Raw genomic sequence first — 25674 nt, 5'->3', positions numbered from 1 at the left:
TGATGCTATGTTTGAATCTGATACAGACATTCACATGTCAAAAAGATGTTGTGTAGAATAGTTTGCAAGTCTACATTAGATACTCAACCAAGCATTGATATTAGCCAGTTATTTGTTCTAACTTTTAATTACCAATGAAATAAATGCCATTACTTGCTGTGGTGTCACTCAACAATTTAATTTTGTACATTATTTTAAACCATGGTTAGCTGTAAAATTCTTGACTAGATGTTTTGTTTAGCTGGTTATTTCTTCCTCTTTCTTTTTACAGTTGCCAAATTCAGTGCATACATCTGATGTGAGTCAACTGGGTGCGGCTTCACTTAAAACTGAGAGCAATTTAGCACCAGTCTTACCACTTGCAAATAAAGAAATAACATCCCCATCCAATTTTGCTTTTCCTTATGCTGGTGAAATGCCACCCCATCAAATGAAAACACAAGCACCATCAGAAGTACAAGACATACCAAAACTAATTCCTTCATTAGAGGGAGCACCACTTCAGTATGGACATACTAAAGGAACAGAAGGGAAAAAGAGTCATGTGACAGTGCCTGCAGTACACACAGATAAGAAAAATGAATTCAGTTCCAGTTCAGGAATAGGATCGGTGTCTGGAACAACATTTAATTTCATGCAGACTGCACCAGTAAACTATATGGCACATGTGCCAATAAACTACCCACACCAAATGACAATGAACTACCCACAACCTGTGCCAATGCCCTATCCATGTCCTCAGCATGCAGCACCATTCACAGTACCCAGTGTACCTCCAGTAACTACATTGCCAAAACAAAGGTAAGAGTATTTACCAAATATACCAAATATCTTATCTCTTGTCACTGTTAGTGAATGTCATGATAGTTTATAGCCGCCTTCAGTGCTAAAATACTTACTTATTTTATTTAATAAAAATGGGTTTTTAACTATTATGTATATTGGATAGAAACTAAGTTAGTTAGTTTTTGGACTATAGAAGGTTTTACTTACACTACATGACACAAACCAAAGCTCATAAGGTATGTTGGCTAAAATAGGTCATTTCCATTGGATAAACAGTGTTTTACATATCGTTTTACATAAATCAATTGTAATTCTGTAATTTCCTTGTATTTTAGCACTGAAGATGGCTATTTATAGCTGAAAAACTAGATGTGCAAGAATTATAAGCAAACCATTGGGATTGTAAGCGATTGCTGTATTCCTATCCTTCTGTACAATAATACAGTCACTGTGCACAATGGTTCTGTATGGAGTCAAAGTTATTACTCTTTAGCCGTCATGTTCATAATGTGTTGTAATTGCATTGTGAAGAGTCTCTTATGTGTATCATGGTACATGCTTTTTTGCCGCAACTTCAGTGAATAAGTATGAACTATAGGTAGAATTTAGAGTAATCATGTTATGCAATTTATATACAAACCTTTAATAATGTTTCATGTAATAAATTATTAAAATGAGAATGACAAGTCTTTATCTAACGGTGTCTCATAAGAGACTGGGAACAGGTTTCATTATTGGTTCAGAGATAATTGGCACTGTTGAACTTCAGTTCACCAGATGTGGATTCAAGTCCTCACCAACCCTTACTGTTTCTATATCCATGTTTTTCTCAGATTACTTCCCATATAAAGCCTACTCTGTCCACTCCTTCTGCACTGTTTCTAGCGAATATTTATTGGAACTTTCCTTTGGTCTTTCTCCTTTCATTTACCTGTTTAAAAAAAAATCTATCTTAGTGCTCTTCATTTTCATTGTGCACATGCTAGACTATGGGAGTTAAGTATGTTTATTGCATCTAACATGGGTATTTTAATTCCAAAGTTTCTATAGTTGTGTCTTTTCTCATTAACTTCATATCTGCTTCTTGAATTTACCTTTCTCTCTGAGTTTTTTATAAAACATATTTTGCATGAATCCGATTCCAAGGAGGAGGTGAGGTTTCTAGGATCTGTAAAGGAAGGCTGTACAGTGTTAATGTTAATTACATTACATCTCAATACATTAATTTTAATACTGCATGTGAAAATAATTTTCTACTGTTCAGATAGTTACCCGAGAGAATTCTCTTTAATTCATTGTAAAATCTAACCACGTTAGGCTACCCACCAAGCACTTAATACACTCCAGTAGGTTGTTCAATACATGGTTACTTCTGTATCCCAATCCTATTTGTGCTAATGTTAAGTGGTGACGTCCTTGTAGCAATTGTTTGATCCTCATTTTATGTTCTTTCTTTCCTTTATTTATTGAGAAAACCAAAAATATTGGCAATGATAGATGACATTAATGGATAAATGTATTGCATCACCAATGGACACACAAGGGACACATTTCCCAGCCCTTAAAACAGATCTCCTTGAAGTTTTCGGGATATCATCAGCAGCTTGTCTCATTTTTGGAGCAGAAGTGCATTCAAATTTATTTATTTATTTGTTTTTATATACTGCTTGTCCAAAGGTGTGGCCTTTATACAATCTGGAGATGACATACTCATGTGGGCATATCTATTCCACACTTTTCGTAGGTAACTGATTATGGCTGTCAAGTATTTGAAGGATTGTGCTGTTCTTGATGGCGTATGGAAGGCACATATTTCAGTCATAGAATGATTTGATCTCCATAATATGTTGATATGTAGCTGACTTTTATTTTTAGTGTCAATTTTATTATATCAAACATTTTTACATTTACTCTTTTGTCATTTTATTATGCCTGTATCATCTTTTGTAAAGGTATCTTTTCTTTCTTTTTTTAAATGAGCATACAGTTATTATTGTAAATCTTGGTTCCTGAAAAATCATTAATGCTATCTGCAGTTTGGGAGTTCCCTTTGGAAACTCATTAAAAAATTTTAAAAGAAATTTCTTCATTTTTCCTGCCCACCTTTTTATTATTATTCCAGTAGTTCTTATCTTGTTACTTAGAAGAGAATATCTTTTTGTTGAAAATACACACACTGATGCTTGGCATTGAATTCGAAAGTGGCCTATGGCTGTTGTGTACTAGTTTGATGCAGCTCTTCACACTAGTCTGTCATATGCAAGCCCCTTCATCTTTGCGTAACTACTGGAACGTACATCTGTTTGAACCAGTTTTTACCCCTCACACTCCCCCCCCCTTCCCCTCCCCTCTAATTACCAAATTGAAGATTCATCGGTGCCTCCATATGTGTCATATTAACAAATCCTTCTTTTAATTGAGTTGTCACAAGTTTGTTTTATTCATGATTTGATTCAGTGCCTCTTCTTTAGAATGTTTATTTCGTTACAAAACTTCTTATTAACAATCTGTTTTAGTCTGAAAATAACAGAGATATTCACAAGCACAAGACGAGGAGAAGTTATCTGCGTTACCTTCTAAAAATCTAACTTTGGCATGGTAAAGGATGAAATATTCTCTTTGTATCATCTGTATTTTATTTACATATAAGGTTGCAATCCAAGAAAGATTTCCTAACCTTTGACATTTTTAGTGTCTCATTTCCTTGTCCAATTCCTCCAGTATCATCTAATTAATACTTGCACAATATGTAAGTGAATAAAATTGGGGATAGATTACAGTTCTCTCTCACTCCCTTTTCATGCTTCCCTTTCATGTTCAGCAACTCTGCAAATGCTATTTCTGTCAATATGTTCAGTCTATATTCTAAGATAGGGTAAGTCCGGATAAAGTATGCACTTCCTATTTAATCACTCATATCCCCTAGATAAGAAGGTAAAAACCAACTTCTCTTGTAACAAATTATTTCTAGTTTATTTAGGAATAACATATATCAGTACAGCTGCCTAACTTTTAACACATACATTAAATGTCACATGTGTAAGACACTGCTCTTCCATACTCAGTCACCTCATTTGTTATATGTAGTGAAAGCGTACACACTAATATAAATCACAAGAAAATTCACCACATCCTTCATAACGTGTGTGTTGTTAATGCCACCATTGGGAACAATTATCACACTTAATCTAATCTTCCACGATAGGCCTCTGTAGTCTTCACCCCACACTGGACAGTTCAAAACATCGTATCCCTCCTTGGGTTTGGACCTGGTTGTTCCTGAAGTCGATGGCACGGTTAAGTCCAGATTATCCTTAGAGATTCTGTGTTGTTCAGTAGTGTTATTTGTCTCTTAGTTAATTTTCTGGTTTAGCTTTCCTAACCATGCATTTTTGTACAGAGACCCAGACAAAATATTGGATTTTTTGCCATTTGCTTCTGTGTTCTTGGAAGTGGATAAATATTGAATAGGCCTACCTCTGCTTGTACATCAGCATTCTGAACTTCATTTGTGTCTGTCAGTCATTGAGAAGCAGCAGTCCGTGGGCTCTTGTTGAACTCCTTTGCTTTCTTTAGTAGTTGGAAATTCAGCTCTGTCTGTGAGTTCTACTGGAGCAAAGTCTTCTGCTATGAAGACATCCGGATTGACCCAGGAATATGCCCATTGATTCAAAGGATTTCTCAACAGTTTGGGTTGCAGCTGCTCTGGAATATGCAGCTTGAAACAAGGGTCTCACATCTGTCTGTCTAATGGGTCTTCCTGGATTAGTAACAATGAACTTACCTAACTTCCACTGCATACACTGATTTATAGGACCCCAGAACCTCTTGTCCAGGGACTTGTGGCTGGAATGGGAAGCTAGGGAAAGAAGAGGTATGTTCCACAAGATTTCGGGATTGCAGCCGGATCTCATCGACTTCTTTCCACGATATTTCGGCTGACAACCTTACAGCCATCTTCAGGCGAGTGTTTGACACTGGAGATTGCTAGTGCAAGTCGCTCTATTTATACGTAAAAGTGCCGCAGGCGCGCATGCGCAAGTTACCGTAGCATGCGCGCCACCTGTCGATTCCAAGGCCCTCTACAATATTACTGCATCTATGGAGCGCAATCGAATGCGTGAAAACAGTAAAACATGCACGTAGACGTGTCCAAAACAATAAAATGCAAAATTTCAATATTAAAATTACTTGTCGCTCGACGTGTCAGAAGCCATAAAAAGTTTTCTTTTGGTTGAAATTAAAGAAATCAACGGGTCCCAGGCCTTATTCAATAAAAAGCCGCCATCACGATTAATGAGATTATCCGCTAAACGTATTTCCACGGATTCCTTCACAACTGAATCCCCAATGGATCTCGATGGGGCCAAGATTTTCGTGGCCAAATAATCCATAGTATGTCCTGTGGAAATACAATGTTCGGCTATAGCCGACTTACTTGGCTGTAAAAGGCGAGTGTGGCACTCATGTTCAACGCAGCGGTCGTGTACTGTGCATGTGGTTTGACCAATGTAGGCTTTCCCACACTCGCACGGTATTTTATAAATTCCAGCCTTCCGTAATCCCAGATCATCCTTGGCTGAGCCCAGAAGAGCATGAGTCTTTGTAGGTGGCCAGAAGATTGCTTTCACACGATGTTTCTTTAAAATTCTGCCTACTTTCGATGAAATGTTCCCGACATATGGGAGAACTGCTCTGGACTTCAACACCTCCTTATCCTCTTGATCTTGTGGGTGGTCACGTTTTTTCCTCCTTAAAGCAGTACTGACCGGATGTGCAGAATATCCATTATGTTGTTATCTGCAAAGTGCAATGGCTTCAAGAGAGCAATAGGATCCATGATTGTCCTAAGTGAGGAGTATAGAATCATTTGTTCGCAGGTTTATGTGCTGAGCAAAGTGTTACAACCACTGCACAAACAGTTTGGAGTTTATGAAACCAGACTCTTAAACCAAGACTAAAGTCCCTACTGGGGCGTCAGGGAAGATTTCTGGCTTCATATATTTATGAGGGAAAATCAAGACTGGTGGGATGTAGATTTCTGTGGGGCTGAAGCAGCAGGCTGCTGTTACGGTTTCTCCTCTTTCACCTTACACTGCATTGCAGACTGTTTTCTTGCCTTTTGGAGACAGAATTTTAGGTATCTTGTTTGACAGTTCTGTCTCGTTCATGTTGAAAATGAAAGATTCTGTTAGGTTGAAACTTTTTCACATTGTAGCATGACTCCAAATTATTAAAAAATTGGTCTACTTGGGTTTTGTTAAAACTCATAATTTGCTTCAAGCTGCACTCTTAACTCAGGACTATGAAGAGATAATCCCTGTCTCTTGCTAAAGTCAGTCAGCCAATCCCTTCCTGCCAGTGTTACAGTTCGTTTGAACCTGTGATCAAGATTATTCTGCTCTGCAAAACTGAATACCAGCCTCATCATTTGTCTTCTGGTCAGACCACAAAATCGGGCATCTAGGTCCAGGCAGTGATCTGGAAGTTCTTTCTCCATGACTGGATTGAACGTCTTTTGAATCTGCGTAATGATGTGGGGGCATAACTCTGTTAAGATAAATAAAAATCTCTTTGGAATTAGGTACACTGCGTTCCGCCTAAAGGCCAACAGAACACAGCACTCACTGTGGGTAAACAACAACAGTAATAATAAGATAATACTTACTGCTTTTAGTCACTTCCTTAGCGTACAGCCATTTGTTCCCAAGCATTTCACAATATTTCTTTTATTTCCCCATTAATAATTCTATTTCTTGCGTCTTCAATTATAGACTCCGTAAAATGAGCCTCCTTTCTCTTTTTCTCTTATATTTTTCCATTTTCCAGTTCCTACATATTTGGAAATAAAATTGGTTTTAAATAAAAGAAACAGCATTACAACAAAACACACATTGTTTTCTATTTAATTTAGTAATGAAGGAAACTCACATATTTTGGTCACACAAATGCATCCACTAGAAAAATTGTTTTGATGCAAAGAAAATTATTCAGACAGAACGTTAGAAATGAAAGGGAGTGTGGTAAGAGTACGCATGTAGTCTTTTCGGCTGCTTATAGTGTACTCTTAACCTATGCATGACATAGTTAAAAAAAAAATGTCAAATATGGCTGTCTATTTGGTTCTGCAGTTTGTTGTGTTGTGGTTTTTCCCTAACAGAACGATGATTCTTTTGGCAAATAATTTTATTTTCTAGAGCTAGAAAGTGCTTATTGCTTATGATGAACAACTTAAGGGGAGTACATATGGTGAAATTGGTCAAAAAGTGACATTTTCTGATTATTATCTCTTAATAATATTTGATCTGTCCTGAATAATTTGATGTGTCATTCGTCAATTAATTCCAATTGGAAGTGTACAGTTTATCATTTCAAAATTAATAGCACAAGTGTAAAAAAATCCGGTCTTTCTTCATTGACTTGCTATCTCAGGAACTATTCAATCTACAAGGCTGTGGTTTTCAGCTATTTATTCCTTGAATTCATGTTAAGAGGTTGGATGCATTGTGTAAAAAGAAATGGCAGTATTGCACATGCATCTTGTAGATTTACTTTGTGGTTGTAGTGTTTTACAGGTGTTGAACTGTAAACATAGTGGTTTGGTGTACTATCACACTTTCTTATTCCTCTTTTCCACTTGACGAAAAGAAAGAGTTCTTTTAATAAGTGACATTTTCTTGGAAATCAGCATTTGAGTGGATCTGAATCCAGTGCTGATCCTGAAATAGATGTTTCACAGACACACAAAAAGGACACGCCTACTAGTGCTTTGAGGAGGAAGCTTGGAAACCATGAGGATTTATTTATTGACAAAGGAGATCATGTAAATAGTTTAGGTTATGTTTTATTAGATTTGAGTGTGTTAGAACAAGTTTTACATGTTGTATCATGTAAGGATTGTGGTGGGCAAATTAGCATCTTTGAGGACACATTTGCAAGGACTAGACTAGCTAACAAACTTGTTGTTAAGTAAAAAGTTCGCAGGCTCTCTACATCATTTTGGGCTTCTCAAAAGTGCAAGAATGACTTGTTTGAGAGCAATGTTACATTCTATCATCAATAAATTACAGCCATAGTCATAGCCCCTGTGTTTTTCAGCATTAAATCGAAACCTTCTGGTGCCTTCAAATCTCTTCCACTTATACTGCCTTCTTTCATGGTTCTTAACAATTTAAGGTCCAAGTACTTACAAAAATTCTGGGCAGAGAAAACCAGCCATTTATACTGTTATTTATAACCTTACTGGCGCATATATGTTTGAGGAATCTTAAAGGGCAGTACACACTAAAAATGACAAGGTTTCAAGATTTATTTCTCATCTTTATTTTAGTTCTGTGATAGGTTACAAATGTTACAATAATGATGAAGTGGTGAGGTGAGTTCGTTGAGCAGTTTCACATGTAATTGGCTTCCATATGGAAAAGTCAGCAGAAGTAGTCTGGCATGCAGGGATGTTGCAGTCAGGGCAATACCAGCTTGTTTTTCTTCATTAATTTTCCAGTAGGCTTGTCTTTTCTAAACAAGTCGTGCAAACCCATGTTGAATTTTGCTTCAACTTAGTTGCAGGAATTTTATCAGGAAAGTCTTGTCCTTTTGCTTATAGTGAACCAGTATTGTGCGTTTCTGAAAGAATCCTTTCCCAGTTTAGATTAGATTAGTTTTCATTCCATAGATCCGTGCTGAGGAGATCCTTGTGGATGTGGAACATGTCAATTTTTTTTAAGCTGAAATAACAATACTAATAGTATGAATATACCGTATTTACTCGAATCTAAGCCGCACTCGAATCTAAGCCGCACCTGAAAAATGAGACTCGAAATCAAGGAAAAAAAATTTTCCCGAATCTAAGCCGCACCTGAAATTTGAGACTCGAAATTCAAGGGGAGAGAAAAGTTTTAGGCCGCATCTCCAAATCGAAACAAAGTTGGTCCATTGAAATATGAGATACAATTTAGGTCGAATGAATGACGATACAGCTACAGTAGTTTGGTTCGAGTCGTAGGCTTAGCAGTTAAGCTTTACCAGGTAGCCATTGCTATGCGTCAGGCGCTCCATCCGTATTTATACGGGTGCCCTTCCTTTTTCACGTGCTTTGTCTGGTTTGAATTGATTGCTTATTTTTCTTTGATCTGATAAGCGCCGATTTCTTTATTATAGGTGTTTACGTCACTCTAAGCTGAAAATGCATTACTGTACTGTGTCATGCATTGTTTGTCGCATTCTGATAGTGCGTGTTTACGGCCTGTCGCCGCTCGCGGCATGGCTTGCTTTTGTGCGCGCTACCGCCGCTTACAATTTAAAAAAAAAAAAAAAGAAGAGAGGAATCGTCTCATTAGCGAAACAATGGCAAGAAACTGCTATTTGTTGTTACTTACACTGCTTCTTTCTTTGATAATGATCAACAAGAACCAAATAATAGACTACGTATGATAGAAGATGTTCTGAACGAGAGCTTAGTGAAAATTTTTCTCTGTTTGAAAATCTTTGCAGGCGCCTCTTTAGTACATTATATTCTGCACAGAAATTAGAATCACCTTAGATTAAAAAATCTAGTCAATTGCCGTGCTTCACTTCTGACTGTATCACTATTAGGAATAAGAATAATACAAATACAAACATGACATGATATGTATATTCTTCCGCGTTTGCTGTTGTCTCACTCTAGTTTCGAAGTTTATTAGGCAAACAGGATTTAAATGAGATAGCAGCAAACATGAAACAATACATGGCAAAATGTTTATATTCGTAGTATTCTTATGGTGAAGAGAATACCGCATGTGATTCACAATTCATAAAAGTTGGTTCCTATTAGCAACCATCTCTTCTCACAGGTAGGAAAAAATTCAGAATATAGAGTTGGACATGTTGACAAACATTCCAAACAGTCTTGCCAGTCGGATTTTCGTAGTGCATTGAAATGCTGCTACATTCAGAGATGAACAATACGGAATTTGTATTTACTTCGTTGGATAATGTATGAAAATGCAGTGGTCGTAACTCGAGGCGGAGAAAAAAGCTCATCTTTACCTTTTTTTTAAAATTTATTTACTGACGCAGAGGTTATGGTGCCAGTATTTATCTTTGTGCCTACAAAGCATACCTGTGTAGCGCTACATATATTTGACGGCAGAAGTTAATTGTGGCGGCACCCACCAACATTTTTCAGAGCTTCCGCTTGCTTTGCACTCGATTCTAAGCCGCAGGCGGTTTTTTGGATTACAAAAACCGGAAAAAAAGTGCGGCTTAGATTCGAGTAAATACGGTATACAATACGTCATTTGTTTCTATTAACAAATTCGTCAATGGAGTAGAAGGAGTTGGCCACTAGTAAGTCTTTCAGGCTCCTTTTAAACTGATCTTTATTTGTAACTAAATTTTTTATGTTTACTGGCAAATTATTAAAAATGAGTGTTCCTGAGTAGTGGACCCCTTTTTGAACTAAAGTAAGTGCTTTTAAGTCCTTGTGCAGATCATTTTTGTTCCTGGTATTGTATGTATGAACTGAGCTGTTTGTTGGAAAAAGAGATATATTATTTAGAACAAATTTCATAAATGAGTAAATATACTGAGAGGCAGTAGTTAGTATACCCAGTTCTTTGAAGAGGTTTCTACAGGACGTCCGTGAATTTACTCCACAAATAATACGTATTACACGCTTTTGGACACTGAAAACTTTTGTTTGACTTGAAGAGTTACCCCAAAATGTTATACCATATGACTTTATGGAATGAAAGTAGGCAAAGTATGCAAGCTTTTTCATTTTTATGTTGCCAATGTCTGCTAAAACTCGAATTGCAAATACAGATTTGTTAAGGCGTTTCTGCAGTTCTGTGGTGTGCTCTTCCCTACTGAATTTATTATCACTTTGTAATCCCAGGAATTTAAGACTGTCAACTTCTTCTATCTGCTCTTCTTTGTATTTTATGCATATGCCGGGTGGAAACCTCTTACAGGTTCTGAATTGCATATAGTGAGTCTTTTCCAAGTTTAATGTCAGTGAGTTGGCTTTAAACCATTTATTAATATCCATGAAAATATCATTAGCAGATCTTTCTAGAACTACACTTGACATACTATTTATTGCAATATTTGTGTCATCTGCAAACAAAACGAACTCTGCTTCTGGCAGTGTAACTGATGAGAGATCATTAATGTACACAAGAAAAAGCAATGGCCCTAAGATGGATCCCTGTGGGACACCACATGTAATTTCTTCCCATTCTGATGATGACTGATGACTTAATTCACTAGTCCCTTGCACTGACACCCTTTGTTTCCTGTTAGTGAGGTATGACTTGAGCCATTTTGCAGCACTGCCCGTGACACCATAGAATTCTAATTTACTTAAAAGGATGTTGTGGTTCACACAATCAAATGCCTTTGACAAATCACAGAAAATACCTGCTGCTTGTAATTTGTTATTTAATGAATTAAGTACATTTTCACTGTAGGTGTAAATAGCCTTCTCGATATCAGAACCCTTCAGAAATCCAAACTGTGTTCTTGATATGTTATTTGTGGTCAGATGGTTGAGCAGCTGCCTGTACATTATTTTTTCTAAAATTTTTGAGAATGCTGGCAAAAGTGAAATCGGTGTGTAGTTTGATGGTATCTCTTTATCCCCTTTCTTGAATAGAGGCTTAACATCTGCATATTTTAGCCAGTCAGGAAATGTCCCAGTTATAATTGACTGGTTACACAAGTAACTTAGAATTGTGCTAAACTCACAGGAACATGCCTTAATTAACTTTGTTGATATTTCATCGTACCCACTAGAATGCTTTGTTTTTAAAGATTTTATTATGGACGTTATTTATTTTTGCTCCTGTTCGTTTCTGGTTCTACCAGTCTGCTCTTTCACTATATCCCATATTGTTTTTATTTTGTTCCCTGACATTGCTATCTTCTTCTCGGAGTGCATTTGTTTAGACGTCTGAATTACTTTTTTTAATGTTTTACAATATTCCTTATATTTAGCTAAATCATCAGCATTGGAGCTATTCTTGGTCGACAGATACATTTTCCTTTTTGTCTTACAGGAAATCTTTATTCCTTGTGTAATCCATGGTTTTATTATAGACTTCTGTTTAATTTGAGTAACTTTTAGAGGAAAACAGTTTTCAAACATGGTACTGACATTGTTCATGAATGTGTTATATTTTTCATTCATGTCATGAGCACTATAAACATCTTTCCAGTTCATATCTTTGAGCAGTTTTCTAAAACACTCAATTTTTGGTTGATTGACTACTCTCATGTACTCAGATTTAGCAGTCTTGATAATCTGCTTAGAATTTACATCTAAAACAAGGAGCTGCATGTCATGATCTGATAGTCCATGCATAACAGGTTTTATGATATGATTCTGTTCCTTTGATTTGTCTATAAAAATGTTATCAATGGCTGTCCTTGAGGATTTAGTGATCAGTGATCCTAGTTGGAAAGTTTACAGTGTGAGTTAGATTGAAAGACAACATTACTAACTGCAGTGAATGTTTACTGGAAGATTGCATTAGAAAATCTGTATTAAAGTCACCAGCAATCAAAATTTCTTTGTTTCTTCCTGTTAAATAACCCAAAAGAGCTTCTAGATGATCTAAGAATAGATTATAATTTCCTGCAGGTGCTCGGTAAATAGTTATTATTATATAGGATCTGTTATGGAACTCTACTTCTGTTGCACATGCTTCTAGATGCTGCTCCATACAGAATTTATTAATGTCAATGTTCTTAAATTTATGGCAGTTTTTCTTAAGACTGTTCCCACTCAGATATTTATCCTTCCAATCCAGACTCAATTCTTCATTTGGAGTTTCCAAACATTCTTAGTCAACAAGCATGGCATATTTTAGCAGAGTTACAGGAAACATTAAAACCTTAAAGAGGAATCTTAAAGGGCAGTACACACTAAAAATGACAAGGCTTCAAGAATTATTTCTCATCTTTATTTTAGTTCTGTGATAGGTTACAAATGGACAGGTAGTGAGACATACGTACATTTTTCTCATGTGAAACATCACAATTTTCGAGCAACAGATGGCTTGAGTGTCATGAAACATCGCAGTCCGAGACATATTTGGGTGCAGTCCTTTGAAGACAGTGTTGTGGCCCAAATTATGCTTGGGCTTGGTTGCTAGAGTGTTAAACCAATTGATAGCAATGATTAAGTTTATCCTTCAAAATTCTGCCATGCAGCTTCCCCATTCATTCCCTGCAAGGAGCAATGTGCTCTTCCATTGGGCGGACAAATTAGTCAGAACAGAGAACTGTAGCTGGATGTGCTGGGAGGATGCAGGAGACAGGTCTTGTTCTAGGATGTTTTGCACAAAAGTGACCCATGTGACAAGGAGTTGGAAGCAGGGAAGGCTTAAGGCTGGACTTGAACTGATTGTTAGTTGAAGTGGGGCAGAATTTGTCTTTTACACCTTTTTTTGACACACTTCTTTCTTCCCTTTCTGAAGTATCATCTATGTCTGGGCTCTTCACAGTTTTGTAGTTTACCTTATGACTAACTGATAACTTCATTTAAAGATAAGAGTAGATATCCACTTGAGATAACTCATCAGACATAGCATGGTTTGGCTAAATTGCTTATAGTTTATTACGCAGCTAAAAAATTTACAAATAACTGGTTGACAAATTTTTGTAATTTTAGGAAATTAGAGATAATGACTGGATTGACACAAAAAGAAACAGACGTAAAAGTAAAAACAGCCTCTAGCGCTTTTGACAAACTAATTATTGTTCCCAAAAAAGCTCTGAAACAAAAAGTTTATAATCAGCATGTTTTACAGTATTGACTTTGTGCTGTGAGACATGGTCTTGTAAGTGAGAACCATTCAAAAACTGAATGTTGCTCAACAAGAGAGGTGTACATTGGAAATCACAGCAGAAGCAGGTGAACAGACAAATAGAACAGGGAACAAACTGACATGAATGATTAAATTTTGAATGTAATGAAAATGAAATGGCAGTGGTCAGGATGTATAGCTTGCCAAATGGATAGTACACAGAATAAGGAAGTTCTTTGTGGGATTGCTGAAGATAAGTGTGAACAAAATCAATAAGCTAATGAAACGTGAATAGAAGACAAGAAGACATTAGAAAAGAAGCAGGCATGACATGGATGTATATAACTGAAGCCTGTAGCACATGGAAAAACTAAAGGTGGCGGCGGAGGCGGCGGCGGTGGTGGTGGTGGTGGTGGTGGTGGTGGTCTGCAAATTTCCATCCCAGCTCTGATGGGATATTTTGTTTCTCTTTTTACCAGAACCATCGGCAATAAAGATATAAATGGTGAGGAATTCAAAGGTAATAATGACATGGAAATATGAAAGATAAAGAATAGGCACTCTATTACTAAGTGAGAGAGTGTTACCTAGGGCTGTAATTGTCCATCTTCTGCATTCTTGTGTGAAATTATTCTTAGCTGCATTTATGAACTATAATATTAAGGTGGACAGTGTACAGGAAATAGAAGAGAATAAAGAAAGAATTTTCATTCTGCAGTGAAGTATGTGCTGATTCAAAACTTTCTGGCAGATTAAAATTGTATGCTGGACCAGGATTAGAACCTGGGACCTTCTTCCTTTCACGGACTGGGTGCTCTACCAACTGAGCTATTCAAACATGACTCACAATCTGTCCTTCCAGCCCTACTTCAGAGTCTTGAGTTTTGTTTGGACAGCTCAATTGGTAGAGCACTAGTCCTAAAAAACAAAGGCCCCCATTTTTGTGTCTTGATCCAGCAGACAGTGTTAATCTGTTAAGAAGTTTCAAAGACGAAATCATTAAATGGCTATATGGAATGGTGATCTTTTGAATATCATTTCAGAATTAGAAAATTTTAAGATAAATTAAGGATATGAGTGCGTCTGCAAATGAAATTAAACAGTGGAAACACACACACACACAAACAATATGGTGACTAGCATCTATCCTGTACATAATATTGTAAATTAGATTAATGAAGTTGAATTGAGAGTCAAACAAAACTTTTGGTGGCAGACTACCAAGACCTTTTACATTAACTATCATCTCAGAAAAGAGGGACTATTATATAGAAAATTAAAGAAAAACAATATGTAAATTGCAACAATGGTTTTAATAATCATTACAGACTGGAGTCCTGATACAGGTGACAAAATGACTGAACATCGTTGTACAGAATAAAAAGCTGGAGAAGAGTACATCTAATTTCTTAAAAGTTTGTGTTGGTGACTTATTTAACAAGCAAGGTTTCATACAATAAAATTACAATAATATGTGTTTATCAGACTAGCTCATGTTTTGTTTTTTGTTTTAATCTGATTACTGAAGTTCTATGCTTCTGGGATTGACAGACTAATGAGAAATTGATCATCTTTATGCATGTTTGATAAAATGTAGTATTAAACAAAATTATTATAAAACTAAAATGAAAGGTACACCTCCACAAATATCTTGTTCTTTCAAAATAGTTAGTATTTAAGTTTTATTCATCTTATGCTTTCCATTATTAATTTTTCATCTACTTTTGATTTTTAGGGCTGGTGAATTAAATATTGACAGTAAAAACAAAGGCAAGCTTCTGAATAAGCTTAGAACGAAATTTCCCTTCAAGAAACGGTAAGTATTTATGTAATAGGCAACCTAAATTTAACAGAATAATGTACTCTCCATAGCTTTTATGCTAACAAAAATTGAATACACTTTATGAAGTTTGCGTTATATGCAGCTGAGGAGATGGTGACTGTACTTCTAAATTAAATTAAAATAAAAAGCAGTATTGCAAGTTACTTCAGTTGTTTGTTTCCCAGTTATTGGAAGTTGAGTATAAGATAGTTCAACATCAATCTCTTCCATAGTCTCAGTCTTCCTCCTCTCCTTTTAGTGTGCATGTCTGACCCATCAGTCACTGTTGGCAGCTTCTTATTTGATGCCTTCCGCATTCTTTCCTTAACAAAATGTTCTTCCAATAATATTAAGAAACACATAACCAACACATGCACTAAGAAAAGTTTGTCTTGTTGAACAGTAATGCCTTCACAGATGTGAAATTTCCTCAGGTTTACAAATACATTTTACACACTTCATTCTCTTGTTCTGATGTGATCCGTCTGAGCCACTGCTAAATAGACACCAGAGAAAATAATCATATTGTTCCTTTGCCTCAGTGCTGCTGCTGCTGCTGCTGCTGCTGCTGCTGCTGCTGAAAATTGTAATAAGGAATTCTGTCTCCAACTTGGCTTCGTGATCCCATAGTCTGCTTGGTGTGTGTGTTCAAGATCACTGCATTATCAGTTGACAGTCTCCTCTGTCCTTGCCTTTCTCATTTTCATTTTTCATTCATTGATCCTTTGACATCCATTTGTTTTTATCCTATTTTATTTCCTTGGATGCTTCTTGCCTCCTCTGTCCAAACTACTTCTTAATGTATCGCAGTAGTTAAGCTAGAATTGAAGAATAAACAGATTTAAACTCATACTTTCCATAAAAATTTCTGTAGCTGAAATCTCCTGCCATTCTATACATCATATCTGCCCATTTTTGATTTGAATGTAATTATTTAATGTTTTATCCTTCTTCCTCTTCCTCCTCCTCCTCCTCCTCTTCTTCTTCTTCTTCTTCTTCATCTTCTTCTTCCCTTGGCATTTCATTTCTACACTGCTCAGACCTGCCATTTCAAGTATACATAACAGACTCTGCCATGTAAGATTTTTAAGAGTTCATCTTCATCTTAGGTTTGAAACAAGAATTTAGAGCTTTGAATGCAGACTTGCATCAGTCTGTGGTCTTAAGAGCTGTCAGCCTAGTTTGAAGGTGTATTTCTTTATTTCCTTCTCCTCTTCCTGAAGTATTTGTCTTTTCAAGTTTGAAAAGTCTGGGCTGATTCATCATTGAAATGCTTTCTCCCACAATAAGGCAGCCATCTCATCAGCAAACACTTATAACTTGAAGTAGAGGTAACTGTTTTATCAGCTGACATCATATTTCCTGAAACATTTGAAAAAAGAATTGTATCAAAAATGACACATTTTGGAGGGCTCTGTAACCCAGTGCATCAATTAAAACTGTATATTGTCACGTTAAGCAAGTATACATATGACAGTCATCAAATACAGCAGTTTTGTGTTGCAGGAATTTGCAGCCATTCTTCATCATTTGCTACTTGAATTGTGTTTATTATTGCTTCTTGAATTATGTTTTATCATGCAGATAAAAATGGATGAAAGGGAAACAGCTTTTAAACTACAACTACTTTTGAGCTTACAGCATCTAATAAATTTGATTGGTTATTGGAGATAGGAAGAGAAGAACAAGTTTTTTGGAGGTCCTACAGCATCATGACCAACCCTAGGTTAACACTGTCGTGCGCCAAGTGAATACCGAGTTGAGCAGGCTGCTGCTGCCTGAAATGAAATCTCATATGAGTGTTGTGCATGTTGGTGCAGTTCAGAGATGCTTGCATACTAGACATGGGCAACACTTGAATATGTGAGAGAGGAAGTTAGTTTGGTTGACCTTCATGCTAAAATATTCAGAGGGGTCACCATAACACAAAGTAAGGTCTCTGTGGTTACTGGTGTCAGAGGGGTACTTCCTTTTAGGTTAAAATCAGGAATCAGGTTCCCTGTTGTGTAAGAAGTTAAAATAACAAAAGAGCTCCACAAAATGTTTAAGAATGCATAGAAAAGTAAGGTTAGCATATTTCATAAGAATGTTGGAGAACTGAGTAACAAGGTAGAAGAGCTTCTTACCTGTTTGGACAATTTAGAGATATCCCAAAAAGATAGACAACTTGGGTCTGTGTGAGCACCACACATCCACAGGTTTATGGTAGTTACATATAAAAGATCGCGCTTTAGTGTCATACTCGTGTACAACTAAAATGGGAAAAGAGGGAGTTTTTACATATATTAAGACAGATCACAAGTTCAAGAACATGGAAGCAAGTAGATTTTATAGAGAACAGAATATGAAGTGTGTTCTTGTGAGTTGATATTGAAAAATAGTTCACTTTATAAGCTGAATGGATTCCTTAGTACGCTGTCTGTCAAACAGCAGCAAACAATTTATTATCTGCAGTGATTTCCGTGTAGATTTTCATAAGGTTTCTGACAGGAAACTTTTCCAACACAGGTGGATAAAGGAAGTGAGACATAAAGACAGTAGGGCTTTAATTGATAATGTCTTCTTTGATGAAGCTGAAAGCAAGAAAATAGTCATATATCCAATAACAAATGCTATTTCAGATCATGATGCCTAGTTCGTTAGGATATGTAAGATAGTGCCGTACAATATAGATACTGTAAATACTGGAAATCGGTTAGAATAATTAATGACTCCTCGACAAATGTTTTTGAGGGTAGCTTATGAGAGAGGGCCTGGAATGAAATTTATAATGAACTAAATGCTTACATAATATTTAACTTATTCCGTGATAAATGTTTATCATTATGTGAAAATGCTTTCCACATAAGCTAATCAGAATGCTCATTAAAAAGTTGTTTAAGAATCAAGGAACACGCACATTATGTCAGAAACAGTAATTCCAACAAGAGACTTTAATCCTTATGAGACATAGCAAAAAATGACACAGGACAACATATCAGATAAATAACCAGTGACAGGTAGAAGATGTGTTTAATAATGATTTCTTAAATGTGGTAGAAAATATAAGGGCAAGAAATTCGAGAGAATAATCAAAGCAGTATGTTCAAAAAACAACTCACGTAAAATTTAATCACATCAATGTTTCACCAACTTCTTGTGATATTAAGAAAATTACATATTTTCCCAAAAATAAAAGCTCATCTGTAACTGATGATTTACTAAAGACTTGTTCCCATATGAGTAGTGCTGTCTTTTACTCAAATATTTAAAGCATCAGTAACATGGGGGCATTTTTCAGTGAGATTGAGATACACCATTGTTAAACCTGTCTGCTAGTAGGGTGATAGGAGATATGTCAGTTATAGATCCATTTCAGTACTGATTTTTGAGAAGGTCATGTATCCTAGTACAATGCCCCATCTGCTCAACAGTAATATCCTCAGGAAATCATAGTTTGGATTTCAGAAGAGATCCTCAACTGAGAATGCCGTTTATACATTCACCCACCAAATTTCAAAAGCACTGATAACAAAACAGCGCCAGTTGGTATTTTCTGGGACCTATCTGAGGCGTTTGACTGTGTGAATCACAATATTCTCCTGAATAAACAAAGGTTTTGTGAAATTGGTGGTATAGCTAGTCAATGGATAATATCATATGTAAATAAAAGAAAGCAGAAAGTTTCATTTAATAATTCAAGTCGTGTAAGCAGGGAAGATTGTTCTTACTATGGAGAAATAACTTATGGGGTTCCATAAGGCTGTATCTTATGTCCACTATTGTTTCTCATGTATGTAAACGATCTTCCGTCTAATATACAATAAGCAGAATTAGTTCTTTTTGTGGCTGGCGCTGGTATCATAATTAATCCAAACACACATATGGCAATGGAAGAAATGTTCAATAATGCTCTTACAAGTATATTGAGTTGTTTGCTACTAATGGTCTCACTTTGAATTTTGAAAAGACACAACATATTCAGTTCTGCACGTCTAGCGGTACTACAACAGTGATAAGCATAACCCATGGTAAGGAGGAAATAACAACTAGAGTGGAAACTTCAAAAATTTTAAGGTGTCCATATTGATGAGAATATGAACTGGAAGCAACACATTTTGCAACTCCCAGTACAACTTCGTTCAGCCACATTTTCACTTTGAAAATTTTCACTTTTGGGGAGAGATATCAGTAAGTAGGCATATTTTTTCATATTTTCATTCAATAATGTCATATGGAATGAAGTTCTGGTGTAACTCATCTGTATGGTGAAAAGTCTTCACCATTCAGAAACGTGTTGTAATAATTATTATGTGGTGCTCATCCATAATTATCTGACATTAGTTTAAGGAATTATACATTTTGACTACTACTACGACTACTACTACTACTACTACTACTACACAATACATTTATTCCCTCGTGAAGTTTGTCGTAAATAATCTAGAGCAGTTCAAAATGCTGTACAGAATTACAATATCAGAAGAAGAAGAAGAAGAAGAAGAATAAGTGACATTCATTACTCCGCATTAAGATCATCTGTAGAACAAAAAGGTGTGCTCCATACTGCAACCAAAATTTCTGATCATTTACGAGTGATAGAAAATTTCTGACTGACAGAAAAGTTAAGTTTGAAAAAAACTGAAAGAATTTTTACTTGACAACTCTTTCTGTTCCTTGGAGAAATTCTATAGAGTAACTAACTCACATATACATAAAAAAGAAACACTTTGTAAATGATAAGCATGTAGCCATATTTGTAAATGAATGTGTTTGTAAATCTAAAATGACTCATTCCACATCGTTACAAGTAATCTTACAAATGATCTATAGAGCATGAAACTAACTAGCGAATATTACCTGTCTCTTGCAACTGAGTGTTTATTTTGTATGTGACCAAACACTTTTTGTCTGTTCATAGAGGACATCATCAGTGGTCTATAAAATAAATGATAATTACTTAATTATACACATCTTGTTAAGAGACATGCAGTGTTTCCAGGCAAAACATTTTGGTTGTCTTACTATAAGTATGGTAAGAATTTGGATGGTTTGTTTTAATAATCACACAGTATGTATCACGTTTGTACTAAAATTACAATTTGGGTTAGTGAAAAAGATCTCACTTCATCGTATACTGGAAATATCTGGTAAAGCTACAGTGTGTTAATTCCTATAATAAGATTTACTCCCATATCTTTGCATTAGGTGTGTACAACAAAAGAAAACCTAATGAAATATACACTGAGTGAGAAAAAAAATTGCAACACCAAGAAGGAGTTGTGCAACATAAATGAAAGTTGATAGGCATGTTTCTAAATCCGAAAGATGATGTCTGTTCAGATTTTGCACCAGTTGCACGAGAGTGGCACTAGTAGCGCCACTGTGGGGATATAATGGTCGTAAGCGTTAGTTGTTATTGAGATCGGACATGGTGAGTTGTTGCTAGTCAAGAATGCCTTTAAGGTGACAAAGACACCATTATCAACACATCACTGAGTTTGAACCCGTGACATTGCAGAGAGACTTGGCAAATGAAACCACTGTACATGATTGATGGGGGCAGTGGTCACGAGAATGTTCAGTCGTAAGATTATCGGGTTCTGGTCGGCCACATAGTACTACCGAGAAGGAAAACCATCATGTTTTGCATATGGCTGTGGCACATCATACTGCATCTACAGAAGTAATTTGAGCAGCACTTGGCACCACAGTGTCACAACAGACTGTTACAAATCAATTACTTCAAGAACAGCTCCAAGCCAGACACTCTGTAGCATGCATTCCACTGACCCCAAACCACTCAAATTTGGGCACATTGTTGATACTCGTATAGTGGGTGCATCCATAACCAAGTCAGCAACAGTGTTTGGTCTTTCAAGAGGCATCTTATCGAAGATTTATACCATGTACAGGGAAAGTGGAAAAATGTCATCCACTAAGTCACAATGCAGATGAAAGTGTGAGTCCAGTGACTGTGACAGAAGGTCATTGAAGAGGATTGTGACAAAAAATAAGAGGACAAAAGCTGCTAACGTCACTGCAAAACTGATTGTTCACAAATCCTGCAGCCCTAAAACAACCCAAAGGGAGCTTCATAAGCAGGAACTGCAGGGCGCGCTGTGATTCCAGAACAACTTGTCAGTCATGCTAAAGCCCATAACAGGAAAACATGGTGCCAAAGCCGTAAAACGGGGACTATTGAACAATGGAAGAATGTCATTTGGTTGGATGACTTTTGTTTTATACTGTTTCTAACTTCTGGCTGACTTCATTTCCCAAGAGTGAATCATAGTGGGGATTCTGTGATGATTTTGGCAGCCATATCATGGTATTCCAAGTATCTCCCCTGGCCACCACAGTCACCAGATCTCAGTATTATTGAGATTTTGTGATCTGCTTTGGAGAGAGAGGTTCATGATCACTATCCACCTCCATCATTGTTACTTGAACTTCCCACTATTTTCCATGAAGAATTGAATAAGATTCCCTTGCAAAACCATACGGTACCTGTATTTATCCATTACAAAATGACTGAAAACTGTTTTGAATGCCAGTGTTTTTCCTGCACCATATTAGGCAACATAATTTGTTTTACTGTGGTGTTTCCATATTTTTGTCCACCCCTTTTACATATGTGTTTTAAAATATTCTCATTCTTGAAGATGATTAACAATTCTGTAACCTGATTGAGCAGTCGTCGTCAATTTTGTGTGCTGTCCATCAATTACAAACTTCAGAAATGATTATAATGCTTTTGTCAAGCAATGAGTCAATTTGTCAGTGCTATTTGTAATTGCTTTAATTGGATGTTTAGACAGATAATTACTGATTTTTAGTATGGTTTAAATTATTAATCTCAAGAGTGTTTATTAGTTATCATACGTTGATATTTGTGTATTTTCTTCTAACAGAGAAGAAGTTGAAGATGTATTATCTCGAATCCGCAAAGAAAAAGGTCACTTATCTGGAATGCGTGTGTCTGATATATGCACCCTGCTTGAGAAGGAATTAGACAAATCATCCAAAAAACGTGAAACAGGTAAATGAAATTCTTTATATATTTACCGTAAAAAATAAAAAAAAATTAATGCATTAGTTATAACTGTTCCTACTAGAAAGACACACACTAATTGCAGATACAAAAGTTATAACATTCATGTATTTCATAATGTTTGGTACCATGATTGTACATGGAAAAGACCCAAGATCTTGTGCCATGGGTTTTGCACCAGGATGGAATTAGATCTCCATCTACATACATAGTCCGTGAGCCACCATATGGTGTGTGGTGGAGGGAAACTTGCGTCATTACTGATGATTCCATTTTCTGTTCCACTTGCAAACAGACTGAGGGAAAAAGAGCTGAATATGCTTCCATACAAGCCTTAATGTTTCTAACGCATCTTTTTGGTCTTTATGCGAAATGTACAGTATTGGCAGTAGAAACATTCTGCAGTTGGCCGCAAATGCTAGCTCTCTAAATTTTCTCTGTAGTGTGACACGATGATGTATTCTGTGCTGGTGGTCTGGCCAAAAAGAAAATACAGGGTGATTCAAAAAGAATACCACAACTTTAAAAATGTGTATTTAATGAAAGAAACATAATATAAACTTCTGTTATACATCATTACAAAGAGTATTTAAAAAGGTTTTTTTTCACTCAAAAACAAGTTCAGAGATGTTCAATATGGCCCCCTCCAGACACACGAGCAATATCAACCCGATACTCCAACTCGTTCCACACTCTCCGTAGCATATCAGGCGTAACAGTTTGGATAGCTGCTGTTATTTCTCGTTTCAAATCATCAATGGTGGCTGGGAGAGGTGGCCAAAACACCATATCCTTAACATACCCCCATAAGAAAAAATCGCAGGGGGTAAGATCAGGGCTTCTTGGAGGCCAGTGATGAAGTGCTCTGTCACGGGCTGCCCGGCGGCCGATCCATCGCCTCGGGTAGTTGACGTTCAGGTAGTTACAGACAGATAAGTGCCAATGTGGTGGCGCTCCATCCTGCAGTTGATTGTGGAATTTGCAGCTCTCTGCTAGCTCTGCGAGTCGATTTTCCTGGGCTGCGAACAAATGCTTGCTGGATGCATGCTACATTTTCATCACTCGTTCTCGGCCGTCCAGAACTTTTCCCTTTGCACAAACACCCATTCTCTGTTAACTGTTTATACCAACGTTTTATACACCACCTATCAGGAGGTTTAACACCATACTTCGTTCGAAATGCACGCTGAACAACTGTCGTCGATTCACTTCTGCCGTACTCAATAACACAAAAAGCTTTCTGTTGAGCGGTCGCCATTTTAGCATCAACTGACGCTGATGCCTAGTCAGCAGCGCCTCAAGCGAACAAATGTACAACTAAATGAAACTTTATAGCTCCCTTAATTCGCCGACAGATAGTGCTTAGCTCTGCCTTTTGTCGTTGCAGAGTTTTAAATTCCTAAAGTTGTGGTATTATTTTTGAATCACCCTGTATTTCTCAATAGTCATTCACAATAAGAACGTTGTCCTTATTCCAAAGACTCTGAATTTTCATGAAGCATCTCCATAATACTCGCATGTTGATCAAGTCTGCTGGAAACAAAACTAGCGGAACACCTCTGAATTGCATCAAAGTGTTCCTTTAATCTGACCTGGTGGTGGGGCTTGCAAATACTCTTGCAGTACTCAAGTATGGGTTGCACTAGATCTCAGGTATAGAGGAGCTGCATTTTCCTAGAATCATCCCAATAAACCAGATCCAATCCTTTGGCTACCCTACTACCAACGTTACACGCTCATTCCATTCCATATTGCTTTGTTGTGTTATGCCTACATATTTGCAGCAGCATCGGCAAAAGCTTCCAGATTGCTACTCACACAATCCTTGGGCACTCCTGATGATACTGTCATTTCTGAACCCTCGCTGTCAAAGTCAACATATTGTTTTACTTACGAAGTCTTTGAGCCACTTACCTATCTGAGAGCACATCAGACATATCATGAGCGAATGGAATCCCAGTTTGGTTTTACAAAGAGCACGCTAAGGCATTGGCCCCTTAGCTTGTGTTTATTGCAAATTTTCACCCAGCATAAAGTCCCAAGCAACTGGCAAAGAGTGCAGGTGACTTCTTTATATAAGAAGGGATCTGCAGAATCACAGGCTAATATCCTTAACTTCGGTTTGCTGCAGAATTGTAAACTATATTCTTCATTCGAGTATAATAAATTTCCTTGAAACCAAGAAGCACGTGTCCACGAATCAATATGGTTCTTGAAAAAGCATCTCTCGTGTGAAACTCAGCTTGCCATTTTCTCACATGATATATGGCAAACTAAGAATGAAGGACAACAGGCAATTCCATATTTCTGGATTTCTGAAAAGCATGTAACATGGTACCCCATTGCAGACTGTTAATGAAGGTAAGAGCCATACAGAATAAGTTCCCAGATACGGGAGTGACTCAAAGACTTCTGAAGTAAGAGAACCCAGTATGTTGCTCTCAATGGCAGGTGCTCATCAGAGACAAGGGGGTCGTCAAAGTGCCCCAGGGAATTGGGATAGGACCGCCATTTTCAATACATATGATAGGAAGAATGGGCAGCAATCTGTGATAGGCATGTGAGGATTGTGGTATAGAAGTTAAATGGTTGACTTTGGTACAATGGGAGAATTTTAGGAAAGTATGGTACATTTGTAAAGGAGACCATGTATGGGATGCCAGTGTGACCTATTCTTGAGTACAGCTAGAGTGTTTTGGATCTATGCCTGGTGAGAGTAAAGGAAGACATTAAAGCAATTCATAGGCAGGCTCCTGTATTTGATAGCAGTAGGTTTGAACAACCCACAAGCACCACAGAAATGCTTTGGGAACTCAAATAAGAATTCCTGGAGGGAAGATTTTAAGACAAACTTTGTGTTATGGTTGACGCACTTAACGTATTTTATGAATAATTCACTCAATCCACAGTAATACGAAGTGCTGCACCATAGATCATGGTGAATGGCTGAGAATATGTTTTTCAGTTCTTCAGAACTTTTGGGTGATTCTGGCTCTATTTTCGCTGCATAGTGTAGGGTTCGATGAAGTCTACATAACTCAGATTCTTAGATGTTGCATTACATGAGAGGGTTTATGATGGCTACATGTGTTTTGAAAACCATATACATAGTCAGCTGAGAATGGTGAGCTCCCACTGACCAGTGGGTGACAAATTGGCGTGATTCATCAATCAGGCATGCCTGTTCCAAAATCATTGTCCTGCTTTTCTTTTCACTCACCAATAGAGCTGTACTTGGTGAA

At 36.9% G+C, this 25674-nt stretch overlaps 1 protein-coding gene across 8 annotated transcripts in view; it reads left to right on the top strand.

Annotated features, from left to right (window-relative positions):
• The window catches only part of LOC126256782 (E3 ubiquitin-protein ligase TTC3-like), a 364962-nt gene that overhangs the window by 324661 nt on the left and 14627 nt on the right, over nucleotides 1–25674 (top strand). For all 8 annotated transcript variants that reach the window (XM_049955514.1, XM_049955508.1, XM_049955509.1 and 5 more), the window contains 3 exons: nucleotides 272–801; nucleotides 15313–15393; nucleotides 22293–22420. In XM_049955514.1, coding sequence (XP_049811471.1) covers nucleotides 272–801; nucleotides 15313–15393; nucleotides 22293–22420 — 739 coding nt within the window. The remainder of the gene's footprint in view (nucleotides 1–271; nucleotides 802–15312; nucleotides 15394–22292; nucleotides 22421–25674) is intronic.

Source organism: Schistocerca nitens, chromosome 1 (assembly GCF_023898315.1).
Source record: "Schistocerca nitens isolate TAMUIC-IGC-003100 chromosome 1, iqSchNite1.1, whole genome shotgun sequence".
In the NCBI taxonomy this organism is placed as follows: domain Eukaryota; kingdom Metazoa; phylum Arthropoda; class Insecta; order Orthoptera; family Acrididae; genus Schistocerca; species Schistocerca nitens.
The sequence above is the reverse complement of the archived record's forward strand: the minus strand, read 5'-3'. Positions and strand labels throughout refer to the sequence as shown.